This window comes from Bison bison, unplaced genomic scaffold (genome assembly GCF_000754665.1).
Source record: "Bison bison bison isolate TAMUID 2011002044 unplaced genomic scaffold, Bison_UMD1.0 scf7180017864043, whole genome shotgun sequence".
NCBI classification, from domain to species: Eukaryota; Metazoa; Chordata; class Mammalia; order Artiodactyla; family Bovidae; genus Bison; species Bison bison.
In genome coordinates, this window is record NW_011494615.1 from 2,756,055 (window position 1) to 2,771,688 (window position 15,634).

The 15,634-nt window shown below is 40.5% G+C and overlaps 1 protein-coding gene across 1 annotated transcript in view; it reads left to right on the top strand.

Moving 5' to 3' along the window:
- Positions 1-1,495: 1,495 nt before the first annotated feature.
- SCN11A (sodium channel, voltage-gated, type XI, alpha subunit) overlaps positions 1,496-15,634 on the top strand; it is a 134,575-nt gene continuing 120,436 nt past the window's right edge. The window contains exon 1 of the mRNA XM_010835570.1: positions 1,496-1,681. Coding sequence (XP_010833872.1) covers positions 1,517-1,681 — 165 coding nt within the window. The 5' untranslated portion in view covers positions 1,496-1,516. The remainder of the gene's footprint in view (positions 1,682-15,634) is intronic.

Here is a 15,634-nt window from a genome sequence, read left to right on the forward strand (position 1 = left end):
TCCTTCTCCAATGCATGAAAGTGAAAAGTGAAAGTGAAGTCGCTCAGTCGTGTCCGAGTCTTAGCGACCCCATGGACTGCAGCCTTCCAGGGTCCTCCACCCGTGGGATTTTCCAGGCAAGAGTACTGGAGTGGGGTGCCATTGCCTTCTCCAGAGAAGTTTCATTATTTCCTTATAATTGTTTAATGATTCTTTAAAAGAATGCTTTTCTAAAGAAATAGGGTGTCATGATAGACTACAAGGTCATAATTAAACAAATATGCATGAGTTAAACAATATTATATAAGTAAACATAGAGACTCAGAATGTTTATAATATTTATGTCAAAAGTTGTAGGTTAGTTTAGCTTCTAGATTGTCAGCAAATCCTCAATTTTAATTAGTCTTAGAAGCCATGGTACTAAGTAGCTCATTATTCAACATTAACTTATTTCTAAACACACTAGGAAAAAAGTATCTTTTAGTTTTTTTCTTCTTTTTTCTGTCTATATTTTTACATGCCAATATTAGAAATAGAAACCAATCTCTTCTTTCCAAAAATGTTTGACCTTGTCTGACTTTCCCACTGGAGGGCAGCAGAGAACCATCCAGGCCATCCCTGATTTTAAATCTCACTGGCTTTAATGAGACAAGACAGACCTTAAAATCCATGATACACATTTCCTACTGATAAAATGTCATAATCAAAGTACATTTTCAGAAAGCCTGTTCACTCCCATAAAAAACCATAATTGATTGTTAGAATAAAAGGAAATAAAATTTATGCAGTTATATGTATTAAGTGAACAAAAAAATTAAAACTACATCACAAATATGCTTTTTTTGTGGTGGGATTTTTGTACAGGAACTAAACTGGCCAAGGCTTCTTAAAATCCTAGTCCAAAAAAGTACAGTGGATGTGAATCTTACTCCAAAATTCTGATATATAAGTATATCATATTAGATTATTAAAATTATTTATAGTTCTGAGGTCCCAGATGGCCAAAATGACAGAAAAAAAATCAACCTCAGTCATTGTTAAGACTCCCCTGCCTCCCTGATCCAGCATTAGATAACTTACAAATGACCAGGAGTCATATATGGGGAGGCATCAACAATCCTCTGGCCACAACGGTTAGAACTGAAATGCCCAGTGTCCTTTGAAAGTGTCGAGGCCTCTGTTCTTTTCCTGCATTGGAACTAACTAGGGTTTTTTGTTATAGAAATCCCAGTGCCCAGGGCCCTACCTGCCTAAGATACCCAGCCGTCATTGACCAGGATCTCTCACCAACCAGGATACTTTCAACATTGGTCACAGGTCTTCAGGGCTTCCCAGCTGGCTCAGTGGTAAATAGGCCACCTGCAATGCAGGAGATGCAGGAGACATGGTTAGATTCCTGGGTTGGGAAGATCCCCTGGAGCGGGACACGGCAACCCATTCCAGTACTCTTGCCTGGAGAATCCCATGGATGAGAGGAGCCTGGCGGACTACAGTCCATAGGGTTGCAAAGAGTCAGACATGACTGAAGTGACTGAGCATGAATGCACAGGTCTTTACTCCTTGTGGAACCTCTCTTCCAGCTTTCATTGCCTTCTCTGCCCTACAGAGAGCGTGGATTTTTTCCCTGCACACCATTTCCCTCCTGGATTCACAGCTTAACCTCTTCAGTGAGCTTGGGCTTTCACTAAAGGCAAGACAAGAGGTAATCATTAAGCTTCAGGCCTGGTATTATAAACCACTCCTGAGATCAGCAAGCACTATGAACTGGCAACCATCAGCAGAAGGTGGGGGAAGGAGGGAAAACTGCAGCAAAAACAAAGTACCCTCTAATGTCTCAACAAATTATAGCTCACAGAAGCTGAACCCAAGACAATGCTTTTCCTGGTAGTCTCCCTATAGAAACCACAGGTATTCTTTGTGCCTCCAAACACCTTTAAACTGCATTCAAAATTAGGGTTATGAGTCTGGAAATCTTTCTTTGCTAATTTGTTGTACATGAATGCCTGCAGAAGCCTTTGAATGGTAAATGCCGTGGGAGGGGCAGTTTCCATGGTAACTTTTCAGTGCACCTTTTTTCTTGCACTTCAATTAGATCTTCATTGCTGAGCGGTTGTGAATGAGAAGGTAACAGCTCAGTCTCATCTGGAGGGCTGGAGGAGATATGAGATCTGCAGCCTTCTAGATGCAGCTATATTCTCAATCCACTGAGTTGTAGTATGCTTGTTTTGTTCCATCTCTTCATGGTACCCCAGCACCGCAATGCAACACACATGCAATGGACCAATTTCCTTAATATACCAAGCTTACCAGTTAATATGAACAATATCAAAGCACAATGGAAAAAATGAGCAAAGGGCATAGATAGGCAGCTTACAGAAAAAGAAAATTAATGGCTTACATTGTATGAAAATGTGGTTAATCTCATTCACAATGACAGAAGTACATATTTAAGTAAGATTACATTTTTCACCTACCAGACTGGAAAAGATCTAAAAGTTTGATAATGTACTGTGTTTAGAGAATGTGGAAAACCCATCATTTTATATACTCTTCTGTGGGAGGGTAAATTGGTTTAATCTCTTTGGAGAGTGATTTTGCAGTTTCTGTTCAGAAATTCATCCTACAAGTATAATTACATTTGACTTAAAAATACAAGTAAAAGAATATTGTTGAAGCAAATGACTGGGACAGATTAAATGAGTTGATGCATCCAGACAGTTACACACACTGGACAATGAGAGACAAAAATATAGTTGGCTTTTCCTCAAATTCCAGAGTTGGATGTTTAGCCTATTTGCGAAACACTGTTAAAGGATAATTCTCAAAAAAAAAAAAAAAAAAGAAAGGAAAACCATGACTCTTATACAGACATAAAATTAACAAGTGCTAAAGATTTAATTTTGCTCAAAATGAAGGCACTCTTGTCTGAACTTAAGTTCATGTGTCTAGCACATATGAGGTTAAACAAACCAAAAAGTTGGTTTTCGGAGCAGAGAAAGGTTTATTGCAAAGGCCAAGCAAGGTAAACGGGCTGCTTGCGCTCAAAAGGCCTGAACTTCCCAATGACTTCCAGGCAAGAGGTTTAAAAGACGCTGTTAGGGGAGAGGGTGGTGAGATGCCTGATTAGATTGTGGACCTTCTTTTGACTGGTTGATGGCAAGGTAACAGGATGATGTTTCAGGAATCTCAGCATTCTGGTTTCCAGCCAGTCTGAGTTCTAGTGCTTGTGATCAGCATGTAGTCCCCTTCCTCACCTGGGTGAGGGTCTTAGTTTCTGCAGAAATGCTCAAAGATATGGATCAGATTGTTATCTATATTTCTTTCAGAAGGAACCAGGAGTCCTGTGACTCTCTTTTCCTAATCATTAACTGCTTGAGCCAGTTTTTTGGAACTTGGGAAAGGCCTGGAGACTGAAGCATTTTTCTTGCAAACAAGAAACAGGGACAGGGAAAGACTTTGTATAGAGGAGGGCTAGGCAGATGTCATAACTGGTTCAAAGGAGAAGTCAAGAAGCAAAGATTCATATGCAGTAAAGGAAGGTTGAAATGGACGTGCAAATGAGGGGTAAACTGGTCTTCAACAGGTGTGTGTGTAGGGGGTTTGTCCCTGCACCCGACAGAATCGACTTGCGTGTCTATAGGTAGGAGTTATTTTGCCTTATTATCAGTTATCTGTAATTTACAGAGTGGTAAAATAGCTCTCATAGAAACACAGTAATGCTGCAAGGTTGACCACAGTGCACAGTTTTCCACTGAAGCCATTTTCTGTACTAGATTTAAGTGATAAATGCAAGTCTAACAGAGTGTAAAATCCTGTGGTCCCAATGTTATGTGTGTATGTGTGCGCTTAGTTGTTCAGTCATGTCCGACTCTTTGTAACCCATGGACTGTAGCCTGCCAGGTGCCTTTGTCCGTGGGGATTCTCCAGGCAAGAATACTGGAGTGGGTTGCCATGCCCTCCCCCAGGGAATCTTCCCAACCCAGGCATCAAACCCAGGTCTTCCACATTGCAGGAGGATTCTTTACCATCTGAGCCACCAGGGAAGCCCATGACTGACCGTGTCTGTATATGTACATATATATACGTGACATTCAAATATATGTACCTGAGTATGGCATTGGTGATATAGTGGTGAGCATAGCTACCTTCCAAGTATATGCGAAGTGAAAGTGAAGTCACTCAGTCGTGTCTGACTCTTTGCGACCCCATGGACTGTAGCCTACTGTAGCCTACCAGGCTCCTCTGTCCATGGGATTTTCCAGGCAATAGTACTGGAGTGGATTGCCATTTCCTTCTTCAGGGGATCTTCCTGACCCAGGGATTGAACTTGGGTCTCCCACATTGTAGACAGATGCTTTACTGTGTGAGCCACCAGGGAAGTCCAAGTATGTGTACATGTATACATATGTGTGTTCACGTATACATTGACTATTCCTTGATCGAGACAGAGGAGACTAATAATTGTGTCTGACGCTCTAGAGAGGGACTGAAAGTTGGGAATCTGAGATGAAAGAGAAATCTAGTTTTTATTGTATATACCTTTTTATACTGCTTGAGTTTTTTTCCTTTACTTTTGCCATGAACATTTTTTCCCAAGGAAAAGAAACCTTTCCTAAGGTTCATAAACCTTACTGAGACAACTAATAAAACAATGAATTATATAAATGAAGCAATGTGTAAAATACAAGGAGAAACTGATAGAAATACAATAGCCATGGGAACAGACCCCTTAACAAACCTCTTTCAGGTCTTGGCAGTTGAGTAGACAGAAAAATAAGTAAGGCTTATAATAGCGGTTTTCAACATGGGCTGCCTACTAAGGTCAGTTAGGGAGCTTCCTTCTGTGTATGTACTCAGTTGCTCAGTCATGTCTGACTCTTTGCAGCTCCATGGATGGTAGCCCTCCAAGCTCCCATATCCATGGAATTTTCCAGGCAAGAATACAGGTGTAGGAAGGGTTGCCACTTCCTATTCCAGGGGATCTTCCTGACCCAGGGATCCAACCTGCATCTCTTGCATTGGAAGGTGGATTCCTTATCACTAGCACCACCTGGGAAGCCCAAGGAAGTTTCTTAGGAAAGCCTTTTTATTTCAAACATGCAAGAGTAGACAGACTAAGCTAATGAACTCTTATGACCTACCACCCAACTTCGACATTTACCAATTCCTGGCCAACTTTCCCTACCCCCTTTCTCCCCTTCTATATTATATTGAAGCAAATTCCAGAAACTGTATCATTTAATCTATAAACACTTCCTACAGGCAGTATCTCTAAAATATGAGATCTTAAAAAAAAATAACCAAAATGCCAATATCATTTTTTTTAATTAAAAATTCATAGGTACAATATCATTATACTACCTAAAAAATAGCAGTAATTACTTCATCAAAGATTCAGTATTAAAATTCCCAATTGTTTTATAAAAGTCATTTTTACAAATAGTTTTGTTTGAATTAGGATTTGAATAAAGTCCACGCATTTTGATTAGTTGATGTGTCTTTCAAGTCTCTTATTGAAATCCATACATTACCTAGGGAGCTTCTAGAAAGTATTGAAGTCCAGACTTTATCCTGACAATGTTAAATTTTACCTGGACCGTGTACTCATGGAAAACAAGGATAGTTAAAGAAACCTACACACACACATACACACACAGACAGAGCGTCTTTTGTGTTCTGGAAAAGACTGGAAAGAAGCATTTTCTTCCATATGACTTAGGTAAGACTCATGCATCCTTCTTATTTACCTATGACAAGACTAGCCTCTAAGTTCCCATTCTTGACTTCATAAATGATTAACTGGACTGCTTGTCACTGTTGACCAATCAGAACAAAATGCTTGTTAGCCAAACTTTGGTTAAGGGTCTCTCCCAAGTTCCCTGAGCTGTAACTCAGTAATCCTTTTGAATAAAGTCTCTCTTTACTAAATCTGGATGTTTTTGACAGTCTCTAGAAACCTTTTTTCTCCACTTGATTATAATATGAAATGAGATTTGAGAATCATTCCTTAGAGGTCATGAGCAATACAATTAATAGGATAATCTAATACATATGTATCTTTGTTGGTCTATGTCCAGCAGAAGGTAGATTCTATGTGCGGTCTTAGTGTAGCTGCTTTATTTAGGAAGTAATCTCAGGAACACAAGAAAAAGAGCAAAGACGGTAAAACAAGAAGGAGGAAAACCCCAGCCAGGATTCGTAAACGAGCAAGTTGTCCCGTGGGTAACTGAAGCTCAGTTACTCTGGGGATTTCTTCCAGGACAGCAAAGATAAGGTAGTTATCCAATTTTACCTATCCCTAACTGGTTGAGAACATTCTCTGAGGGCTTTTAAGTCCCAAACCCTGCTGAGTACCTTCAAGTAGAGAAGCAGAGATGTATAGATCCTTGAAGGGACTGTCAGTTCACTGTCCCCTACAGCTGCAGAGACGACCAAGGGCTTAGAGAGTTAGGATCAAGAACATGTGCTGCCATAATGAATTTTATGCCTACAGAGAACATCATTTTTTAATTCTTGCCAGTGCCACTTAAACTTTAAAAGTTGACCACAAGGGACCTTCTATAAATGCCCCCAGATAGAAATTAACTAAGATTTGTTGAATGTTTACTATGTGCTAAAGTTTTTACCTGAATTGTGTGTGTGTGTGCTTTGTTGTTGAGTTGTGTCCGACTCTTTGTGACCCCATGGACTGTAGCCTGCCAGTCCATGGAATTTTCCAGGCAGGAATACTGGGGTGGGTTGCCATTTCCTTCTCCAAGAGATCTTCCCAACCCAGGAATTGAACCCACATCTCTTGCATCTCCTGCATTGGCAGGTGGATTCAGTTATTATAATTTAATGCTCAGGGCAACCATATGAGATAGGTGTTATCATTATCTCAATTTTACAAATGAAGAAATTGAGCCTTAGATTAAATACTCTGCCCAAGGTCATGTAGGCAGAAAAAAGAGAGGAATTTAAACTCCAGCCTTCTGACTCAAGAATGCAAGTTGCTAACCACCATGGGATATGCTTCCCCACAGCCTTTAATCATAATGTGGGAAAACCACATGTTAATAATAACAATGGTGTAAATGATCCAACAATAAATACCCCAACCATTGGGGGATTTAAAATTTTTCTCTACAGAGAGAATGAAAGCAATAATGAGAGAAACTCTATGGCAAAATTTATGAATTATGGCTAAAGCTGTGATGAAAAAGAATATCATTATAAATCAGAGTGATGTTATATGAGTTAAACATTCTACTCAGAAGGTTAGAAAAAGAACAAATTAAGCTCAGGCAGTGGAAATAAGAAATTAAGACAAATGACAACAGAGAGGATTTCCAATTCATGTCAAGGTGAAATAACAGGAAATGGATTTTACCTCGAGTCTAGGACAACTGAAAAACAGACAAAACATTAAACAGTGGTTTTTAAGACACTCAGTATCAGGCAACAGAGGACAGTGATCCCTGATGAGAAATATGAATTGACCCCTTCCTTGAGAGAATTTCCAGGTGTTGGTATAAGAAGTGAACCCAGGAAGAGCCTGGGGACTCCTTGAGTTGAGGAGAAGAAACTGAAAATCTGGAGGAGAATAAGATAGCAAGAGTTCTTAGGCTAGGCTTCCAAAGAGGAGAGAATTGCCCTCAGAGAGAAACCTGGAGCCTATAGAGGGTTTTCCTCAAATATTCCCAGGAATACTGATCAGATGTGAGAAAATAACCTGAGGCCAGGGAAAGGAATACCTCAAAAGAATTAATGCCCAGTGCACAGTGCTATTAATGCAGGAGTTTACTGTTAAGATTTTCAAGGTGGTGGTCGAGAAAAAATGTACTCAAACTTCCACTTGTGAATATTATCTCTTTATTAGGGTTTCACAGGTTCACCATTTTTTTGTGGGGGAGGGGGAAGGAAAGAGTAGGTTTATTTCTTTGCCAGGCAAAGGAGGAACACAGTAGGCTAATGCCTCAAGAACTATCAGTTCAGTTCAGTCGCTCAGTCATGTGTGACTCTTTGCGACCCCATGCACTGCAGCATGCCAGGCTTCCCTGTCCACCACCAATTCCTGGAGCTTATTCAGACTCATGCCATTGAGTTGGTGATGCCATTCAACCATCTCATCCTCTGTCGAACTGTGCCCCCCTTTAAATTTTTTTGTACTTTTAAAAATTTTTATTGGAGGATAGTCAATTTACAATGTTGTCATGGATTTGCTCTTTAAAGCATAAAAGTGGGAATTGGGGTACAGCCAAGGGGAAGAAGTGGGCTTGCTCAAGTGGTCACTTATCTAGGTTACTGAGGGCTTTCTGAAAGAAACTGCATTGGTGGTGGTACCCTAATTCCTTATTTGCCAGTAGCTGTGTTATACAACTGGTAACATGCTTGTTTAAGTTATCTTTTGAAATGGAAGCCTGAACAGTCAAAAGCCTAATGTCAGGCACTTATGCTACCATGCTGTGTTGGGTACAAGCATGATGTCATTTCAGAGAGTTAAGAATGAGTTAAAGGATGGGAATGAATGCTGAGTAGCATAAGGGTGGGTGTGGGGACTATGCTGATTCTGTGCATGTTCATGCTTTGCCCTGGTTGACTGGAATTGCCTCCTGGAGCCCACATTTTCCAAACTCTCTTGTCAGCTTTTGGTCGGTTTCAGCACTACTAAGAGTCTGGAGAAAAAAAGAAAGGAAGAAGCCAAGGAATTTCTTCCTCTTTGCTCTGGGCATCGTCTCTGGCAGGGGCTGTGTCTCCTCCCTAGATCAGCTATGGCACATACAGACTTTTATGTAGGTGAAAGATTGTGTGGGTGCTAAGCCTTTGAAATGTGTCTCTGGATCACTTGTTTGCTATAGCTCCAGGAAAAGGATTAGAAGACTATTAATGATGCTGTCTATTTAAGGGGGCTTTCTCTAAGATGACTTTTCCTCATTTGGTTATTTTTAAAGAGGAAAAAAAGTATGCTGTCCCTTTCCTCCATTAATGCTCTTTGATGAATAGTGCAAACTATCACCTGGTATTTATTTTTGTAAGCCCCTAATTGCAGCTAATCAAGCATTTACTTTGGATTTACAGGCTCTTGCTGCAGGTACATTTTTAGCCATCCTCGGTAAAGAAACGTAATTGCAGTAGCCATAGAAATGAACATGAGAAAAAGTAAGAGATGAGTATCATCACTTATTACTTAAGCATACCTTCTTTTTTTCCTAGTCACATAGAGATCAGAAAGAGAAAATAACATTTTAAATAGAATTTATGAAATAGAGAAGCTGTTGGCAAAGAGCCTTGATAAAAACACCATGGTATTTTCATGTAAGGAAACTGTATCTAGTACACTCATTTTATTCAAAAATAGAATTATATAGTACTTAATCAGTAAATTTCAAAACCCAAATCAAATATTATTTTCTTTTCCAAAATGTTTTTATTTCTATTTTAAAGATAAAAATGTTTCCTTGTCTAGATCAGTCTGACCTACTTTGCCATTTAGGATATTGGTAGAACATACAACAATTTTTAGACTTAATTGAATCTTAGTGACCATCAAGTGCAGCCCTCTGCATTTAACAGGAAATTGGGACCAAATGACTTGGTTAGGTGAGTAAGTGGCAAGCCAGAACCACAAACCACCCTCTTGACTCTATTTTCACTGCTTCCTATAAATGTTAATGGTTCTTAAATGAACAGTAGTTTTTCTTCAAACTATGGGTACCCTTCCTCAGCATTTCTACCCTTGTGATTCTCTTCTATTCCCTCCCCCAGTTGAAAACCAGCATTTTATAATCTTCCACTTCTCATATCAAAATGTAAAATCCCAACTTAACTGTGATGGTAGTCTCTGATGTGTAAGATTAAACTATCTCTTATGAACAAATCAATGCCAGTTTTCTAGATTCCATTCTTTTTTCCCACAGAAAAATGGATATGAAAGATATGGAAATAACTTTTCCAGCTCCATGTCAGTCCTAAACAAATTAGATCATATCTATATGATAGGGGCTAAATAATAAGATAACCTGAAAGACCTTATCTTAAGGTAACTTCTTTTTGTCTATTTCTATTCATTCGTTTCCTAAAACTTTACGTTCACATCCCAGACTCTGTGTTGGGCTCCAGGGGCACAGGTCCTGCTGTTGGTGTAGGAGCTTATTGTTAAGGTTTTCAAACTGGAGGTCAGGAAAAAAAATATTAAAACTTCTACCTGTATTATCTTTTTTCTATTTTCAGCTTTTACCTTTAACAGAATTAGCTGTTTACATGTTAAATTCTGTTAAAAGAATTACATGATTAGAGTTCAAAGAGTCAAAAGAGTTCTACCAAAACAACAGGGTCCTGCTGTATAGCACAGGGAAGTATAGTCAATATCCTGTAGTAAATCATAATGGAAAAGAATATGAAAAAGATTGGTGGGAGGGAGGCTCACAAGGGAGGAGATATATGTAAACTTATAGCTGACTCATACAGCAGAAAGTAATGCAGCATTGTGAATGAATTATCCTCCAATTAAAAAAAAGAATATATATATATGTATAACTGAATCACTTTGCTGTACAGCAGAAATTAACACAACATTGTAAATCCACTATACTTCAACAAAAGCAACAGACAAACAAGACTCCCAAGTTTAGGAGGCTGATGCAACCTTGAGCCATTTGGCATGATCATAGTATTTATTCATTCACTTAAAAAATGTTTAGTGAGTATCTTCAATATACTAGTTAATGAAACACATACTAACAAGGTAAATTGGCAGTTATTCCTGAACAGCTTTGGTCTAGAGGAAGAAATGAGCTATTAAATAATTAAGTTGCACATGGTAAGTGTTGTAAAGAACTGAGTAAAACTTATCTGAAACACAGAGGAAAGGGAGAAGAGCTTTGGGGAGGTTGAGAAAGTCTTTCTAGAAGAGACATTGGGCTTTGATCTTGAGGGAGAACAATATAAGGAACTGTGCAAAGTCAGTGTCTGACTGTGTGCAAAGTCAGACATGAAAGACTGAACCATATTCCAAGAATGAATTTCCCAATCACTGCACACGACCGGAAGACTTGTAGAGCCAAACTTCACTCAGTCCAGACCAAACCAGAAGCAAATCCAGAATCTCCCAACAGACTCCCAACAGGAGGAAGGGGTTTTAAGCCTTGCCAGACCTTGCAAAGCTTCTCTAATCTCTTTGCTGCTGCTGCTGCTGCTGCTGCTAAGTCACTTCAGTCATGTCCGACTCTGTGCGACCCCATAGACAGCAGCCCACTAGGCTCCGCCGTCCCTGGGATTCTCCAGGCAAGAACACTGGAGTGGGTTGCCATTTCCTTCTCCAATGCAGGAAAGTGAAAAGTGAAAGTGAAGTCGCTCAGTCATGTCCAACTCTTCGAGACCCCCATGGACCGCAGCCTACCAGGCTCCTCCGCCCATGGGATTTTCCAGGCAAGAGTACTGCAGTGGGGTGCCATTGTCTGATTTCTTTAGAGCTAAGCTAGCCCTTGGACTGCAAGGAGTTCCAACAAGTCAATTCTAAAGGAGATCAGCCCTGGGTGTTCTTTGGAAGGAATGATGCTAAAGCTGAAACTCCAGTACTTTGGCCACCTCACGCGAAGAGTTGACTCACTGGAAAAGATTCTGATGCTAGGAGGGATTGGGGGCAGGAGGAAAAGGGGACGACAGAGGATGAGATGGCTGCATGGCATACTCACTCGATGGACGTGAGTTTGAGTGAACTCCGGGAGTTGGTGATGGACAGGGAGGCCTGGCGTGCTGTGGTTCATGGGGTCGCAAAGAGTTGGACACGACTGAGCGACTGAACCGAACTGAACTGAACCTATCCAAGTGATAGGCTGCAATGCACTGCCCCCTAGAGTCAGTTGTAGTGTTGATGATAGTAATAGAAACAAAATTGGAAATGAAGCTTGATTTCAGTAGGTGGCAGTAGTCACAAAGCAGATATTTGTGTTTCTTTTCAGTTATTTTAGCTTTAGGTGTTGACCACACCTTTAGCGTTTAAACACACTGGGTCTGGAAGCCGGAGCCTGGAGGGACGTTAGTCATTCCCTCAGCCAGCATCACATGGTTTACAGTTGACCACCTTGACCAGCAGTAGACTCATCACACTTCTCCCAGTGGAGTCCTTCACCTGAACCTGCAATGTTAATGCTTGTTTTTAAGTGCAAGAGAACTTCATTGTCAGAGTTCTTACTACTGGAGTACCCATAATTACAACTTGGGAGATAAAGGTCATCCCAACATGAAATGTTGATGGACTAATCGATCCCTAAAAAGCTAGTCCCCATTCACACCTCCTTCTGGCTTCACATAGCCTCTACCCCACACCCAACCTTAGTGTCAGAACGTCACTGTGTTTACTGTGGGTACCAGCTGCAAAGTGATATTGACAGTCTTGCAAAAGATGCAGGGTTTCACTAAGATAAAGAAAGTGATGACGGAGGACTGATTCAATAATTCTTGGAAAACCTCCAAGAAGTGAGAGTCTGGCAGAGTTTGGTTACAACTGAAAAAGAGCGAATCAACGAAGATAATGATAGGGGCCTCAGTAGGAGATGATTGGAAATTCAAAGGGTCTGGAGAAGTCCTGGGAAAAAGTGATGAAGCTCTTGACTATTTTACAAAATTTCCCTTTTAAAACACCTTTCTGTGAAAGTCAAGTAAGAACTGATTGATGTCATATTTTGCTGTCATATAATATTTTTCCAGAAAAAACATGCCCCAAACAAGTCTTGATTCATTTTTGTGTTTTAAGAATTAGTCCATTTTTTGCTGAGATGATCAAAATGTGATTAAATGTAAAATAAAATAAATGTACTATCATAATTTTTAGTTCCTTTTAAGGTGAAGCCCCAATTCACACACCCCTACACACACTCATTGCTCTAAAATGTTGCTTCCCGTTTAAGTGAATTCTCTTAAAGTAACCTCTCCCTAGGACTAATTATCCTCAGAAACCTTTTTCTAAGAACTCCTTAATTCTATTTTGTAAGAGCTTTGTGCCCATATCTGAGGTTATTGATGTTTCTCCCGGCACTCTTGATTCCAGCTTATGCTTCATCCACAGTCCAGCATTTCTTGTGATGTACTCTGCATGTACGTTAAACAAGCAGTGTGACAATATATAGCCTTGATGTAATCCTTTCCCAATTTGGAACCAGTCTGTTGTTCCATGTCCAGTTCTAACTGTTGCTTCTTGACCTGCATACAGATTTCTCAGGAGGCAGGTCAGGTGGTCTGGTATTCCCATCTCTTTTAGAATTTTTCAGTTTGTTGTGATCCACACAGTCAAAGGTTTTGGCATAGTCAATAAAGCAGAAATAGATGTTTTTCTAGAACTCTCTTGCTTTTTCCATGATCCAGCAGATATTGGCAATTTGATCTCTGGTTCCTCTGCCTTTTCTAAGTCCAGCTTGAACACCTGGAAGTTCACGGTTCATGTACTATTTAAGCCTGGCTTGGAGAATTTTGAGCATTACTTTACTAGCGTGTGAGATGAGTGCAATGGTGGGGTAGTTTGAGCATTCTTTGCCATTGCCTTTCTTTGGGGTTGGAATGAAAACTGGCCTTTTCCAGTCCTGTGGCCACTGCTGAGTTTTCCAAATTTGCTGGCATATTGAGTGCAGCACTTTCGCAGCATCATCTTTTAGGATTTGAAATAGCTCAACTGGAATTCCATCACCTCCACTAGCTTTGTTCGTAGTGATGCTTCCTAAGGCCCACTTGACTTCACATTCCAGGATGTCTGGCTCTGGGTGAGTGATCACATCATCGTGATTATCTGGGTCAAGAAGATCCCTTTGGTATAGTTCTTCTGTGTATTCTTGCCACCTCTTCTTAGTATCTTCTGCTTCTGTTAGGTCCATACCATTTCTGTCCTTTATTGTGCCCATCCTTGGAAGAAAAGCTATGACCAACCTAGATAGCATATTAAAAAGCAGAGACATTACTTTGTGGACAAAGTTCCATTTAGTCAAAGTTATGGTTTTTCCAGTAGTAATGTATGGGTGTGAGAGTTGGACTGTTAAGAAAGCTGAGCACCAAAGAATTGATGCTTTTGAACTGTCATGTTGGAGAAGACTCTTGAGAGTCTCTTGGACAGCAAGATATCCATCCTGTCCATCCTAAAGGAAATCAGTCCTGAATATTCATTGGAAGGACTGATGCTGAAGCTGAAACTCCAACACTTTGGTCACCTCATGAGAAGAAGTGACTCATTTGAAAAGACCCTGATGCTGGGAAAGATTGAAGGTGGAAGGAGAAGGGGACAACAGAGGATGAGATGGTTGGATGGCATCACCGATTCAATGGACATGAGTTTGAGTTAGCTCCGGGAGATGGTGAAGGACAGGGAAGCCTGGCATGCTGCAGTCCATGGAGTTGCAGAGTCGGACACGACTGAGTGAGCTGAACTGAAGAGCTTATAGGGTGCCCTACGCTGAAGACATTCTAGATGTGTTGTGTTTTTGTTAGTGAAGATTGCAAACCTGGCTCCAGATCACTGGCCTTGTTCCTTTCTCCAAGAGCAGTGAGGTTTCCCCATGACAGCTACGTCTACTTGCTCCAGACTTGAATCATGGAAGTGCTGGACTGGCTCACAGAAGCTGCTTTCTGGGGTCTATGAGAAATTCAGCTGCTGATATAACTGGCTGTTCGTCCTTCCTTTATAGCACAGCAGCTACATTAAAAAAAAAAAAGCGATACAGGTAAATAAAAAAATTTTATAAAGTGAGTCAATTCTAGCAGAGGGGGAAGCCCATTTTAAAAACCAGAGGATCCCTGTTTTATGGCTTGTAAGGATTAAGTTAGGTTAAAGGTGTGAAAGAATTTTAGCATGACAGGAAAGGTTGTTTTTTTTTTTCCACCTCTTTCCCACTATTTTTTCACTTTTACCTTCTATCAAGTAGAAGGTAAAGGGATTCCTTTTTTTCGTTGTATCATTCATGCGGTAAGTATGAGCAGGAGAGTGATGTTATGGGAAGTTGATTGTCAAGGAGGGAAGAAAGATCAGCCAGAGGAATACAGGTTGTCTATAAAGATATAAAACAGAAACCAGTGGTTACTTTTAGTAAAACTACAGGCTGAGGGGAGAGCAGTGTGTTTCTATCCATGTTTCCAGGCATAAAAGCACAACCCATTCTTGAGGACTGAGCACTGAGGTACATGAATGATTTGGTCACAGCCAGTTTTGGATGGATTACAATCCAGGTCTTTATTCTGTATCTTAACTATGATGAATCAGTTCATCAGGCTGTCAAGGGAAGTGAAAGCTTCACTGTGAGAGGATGTTTGAAATGAAAAGGCTGTGTTGGACTTGGTTCCTGCACTCAAGGGTCTTGGGGGGAACAGAACTGTGAAATAACTGGAGATTATTTTGCAATCTAAACTGCAGACTGCAAATCTGGCTGCATACCAGGACCGAGCAGGGGATGTACCTGAGGGAACTTGTCACTTAAAAGAAAGCAATTGCATGGATGCATGTAAATGACAGTGGACTTATATGTGAGAATATAGGGAGTGGTAAAGAGGAACCATTGGAGAAGGCAATGGCAACCCACTCCAGTGTTCTTGCCTGGAGAATCCCAGGGATGGGGGAGCCTGGTGGGCTGCCGTCTATGGGGTCGCACAGAGTCAGACACGACTGAAGTGACTTAGCAGCAGCAGCAGCAAAGAGGAA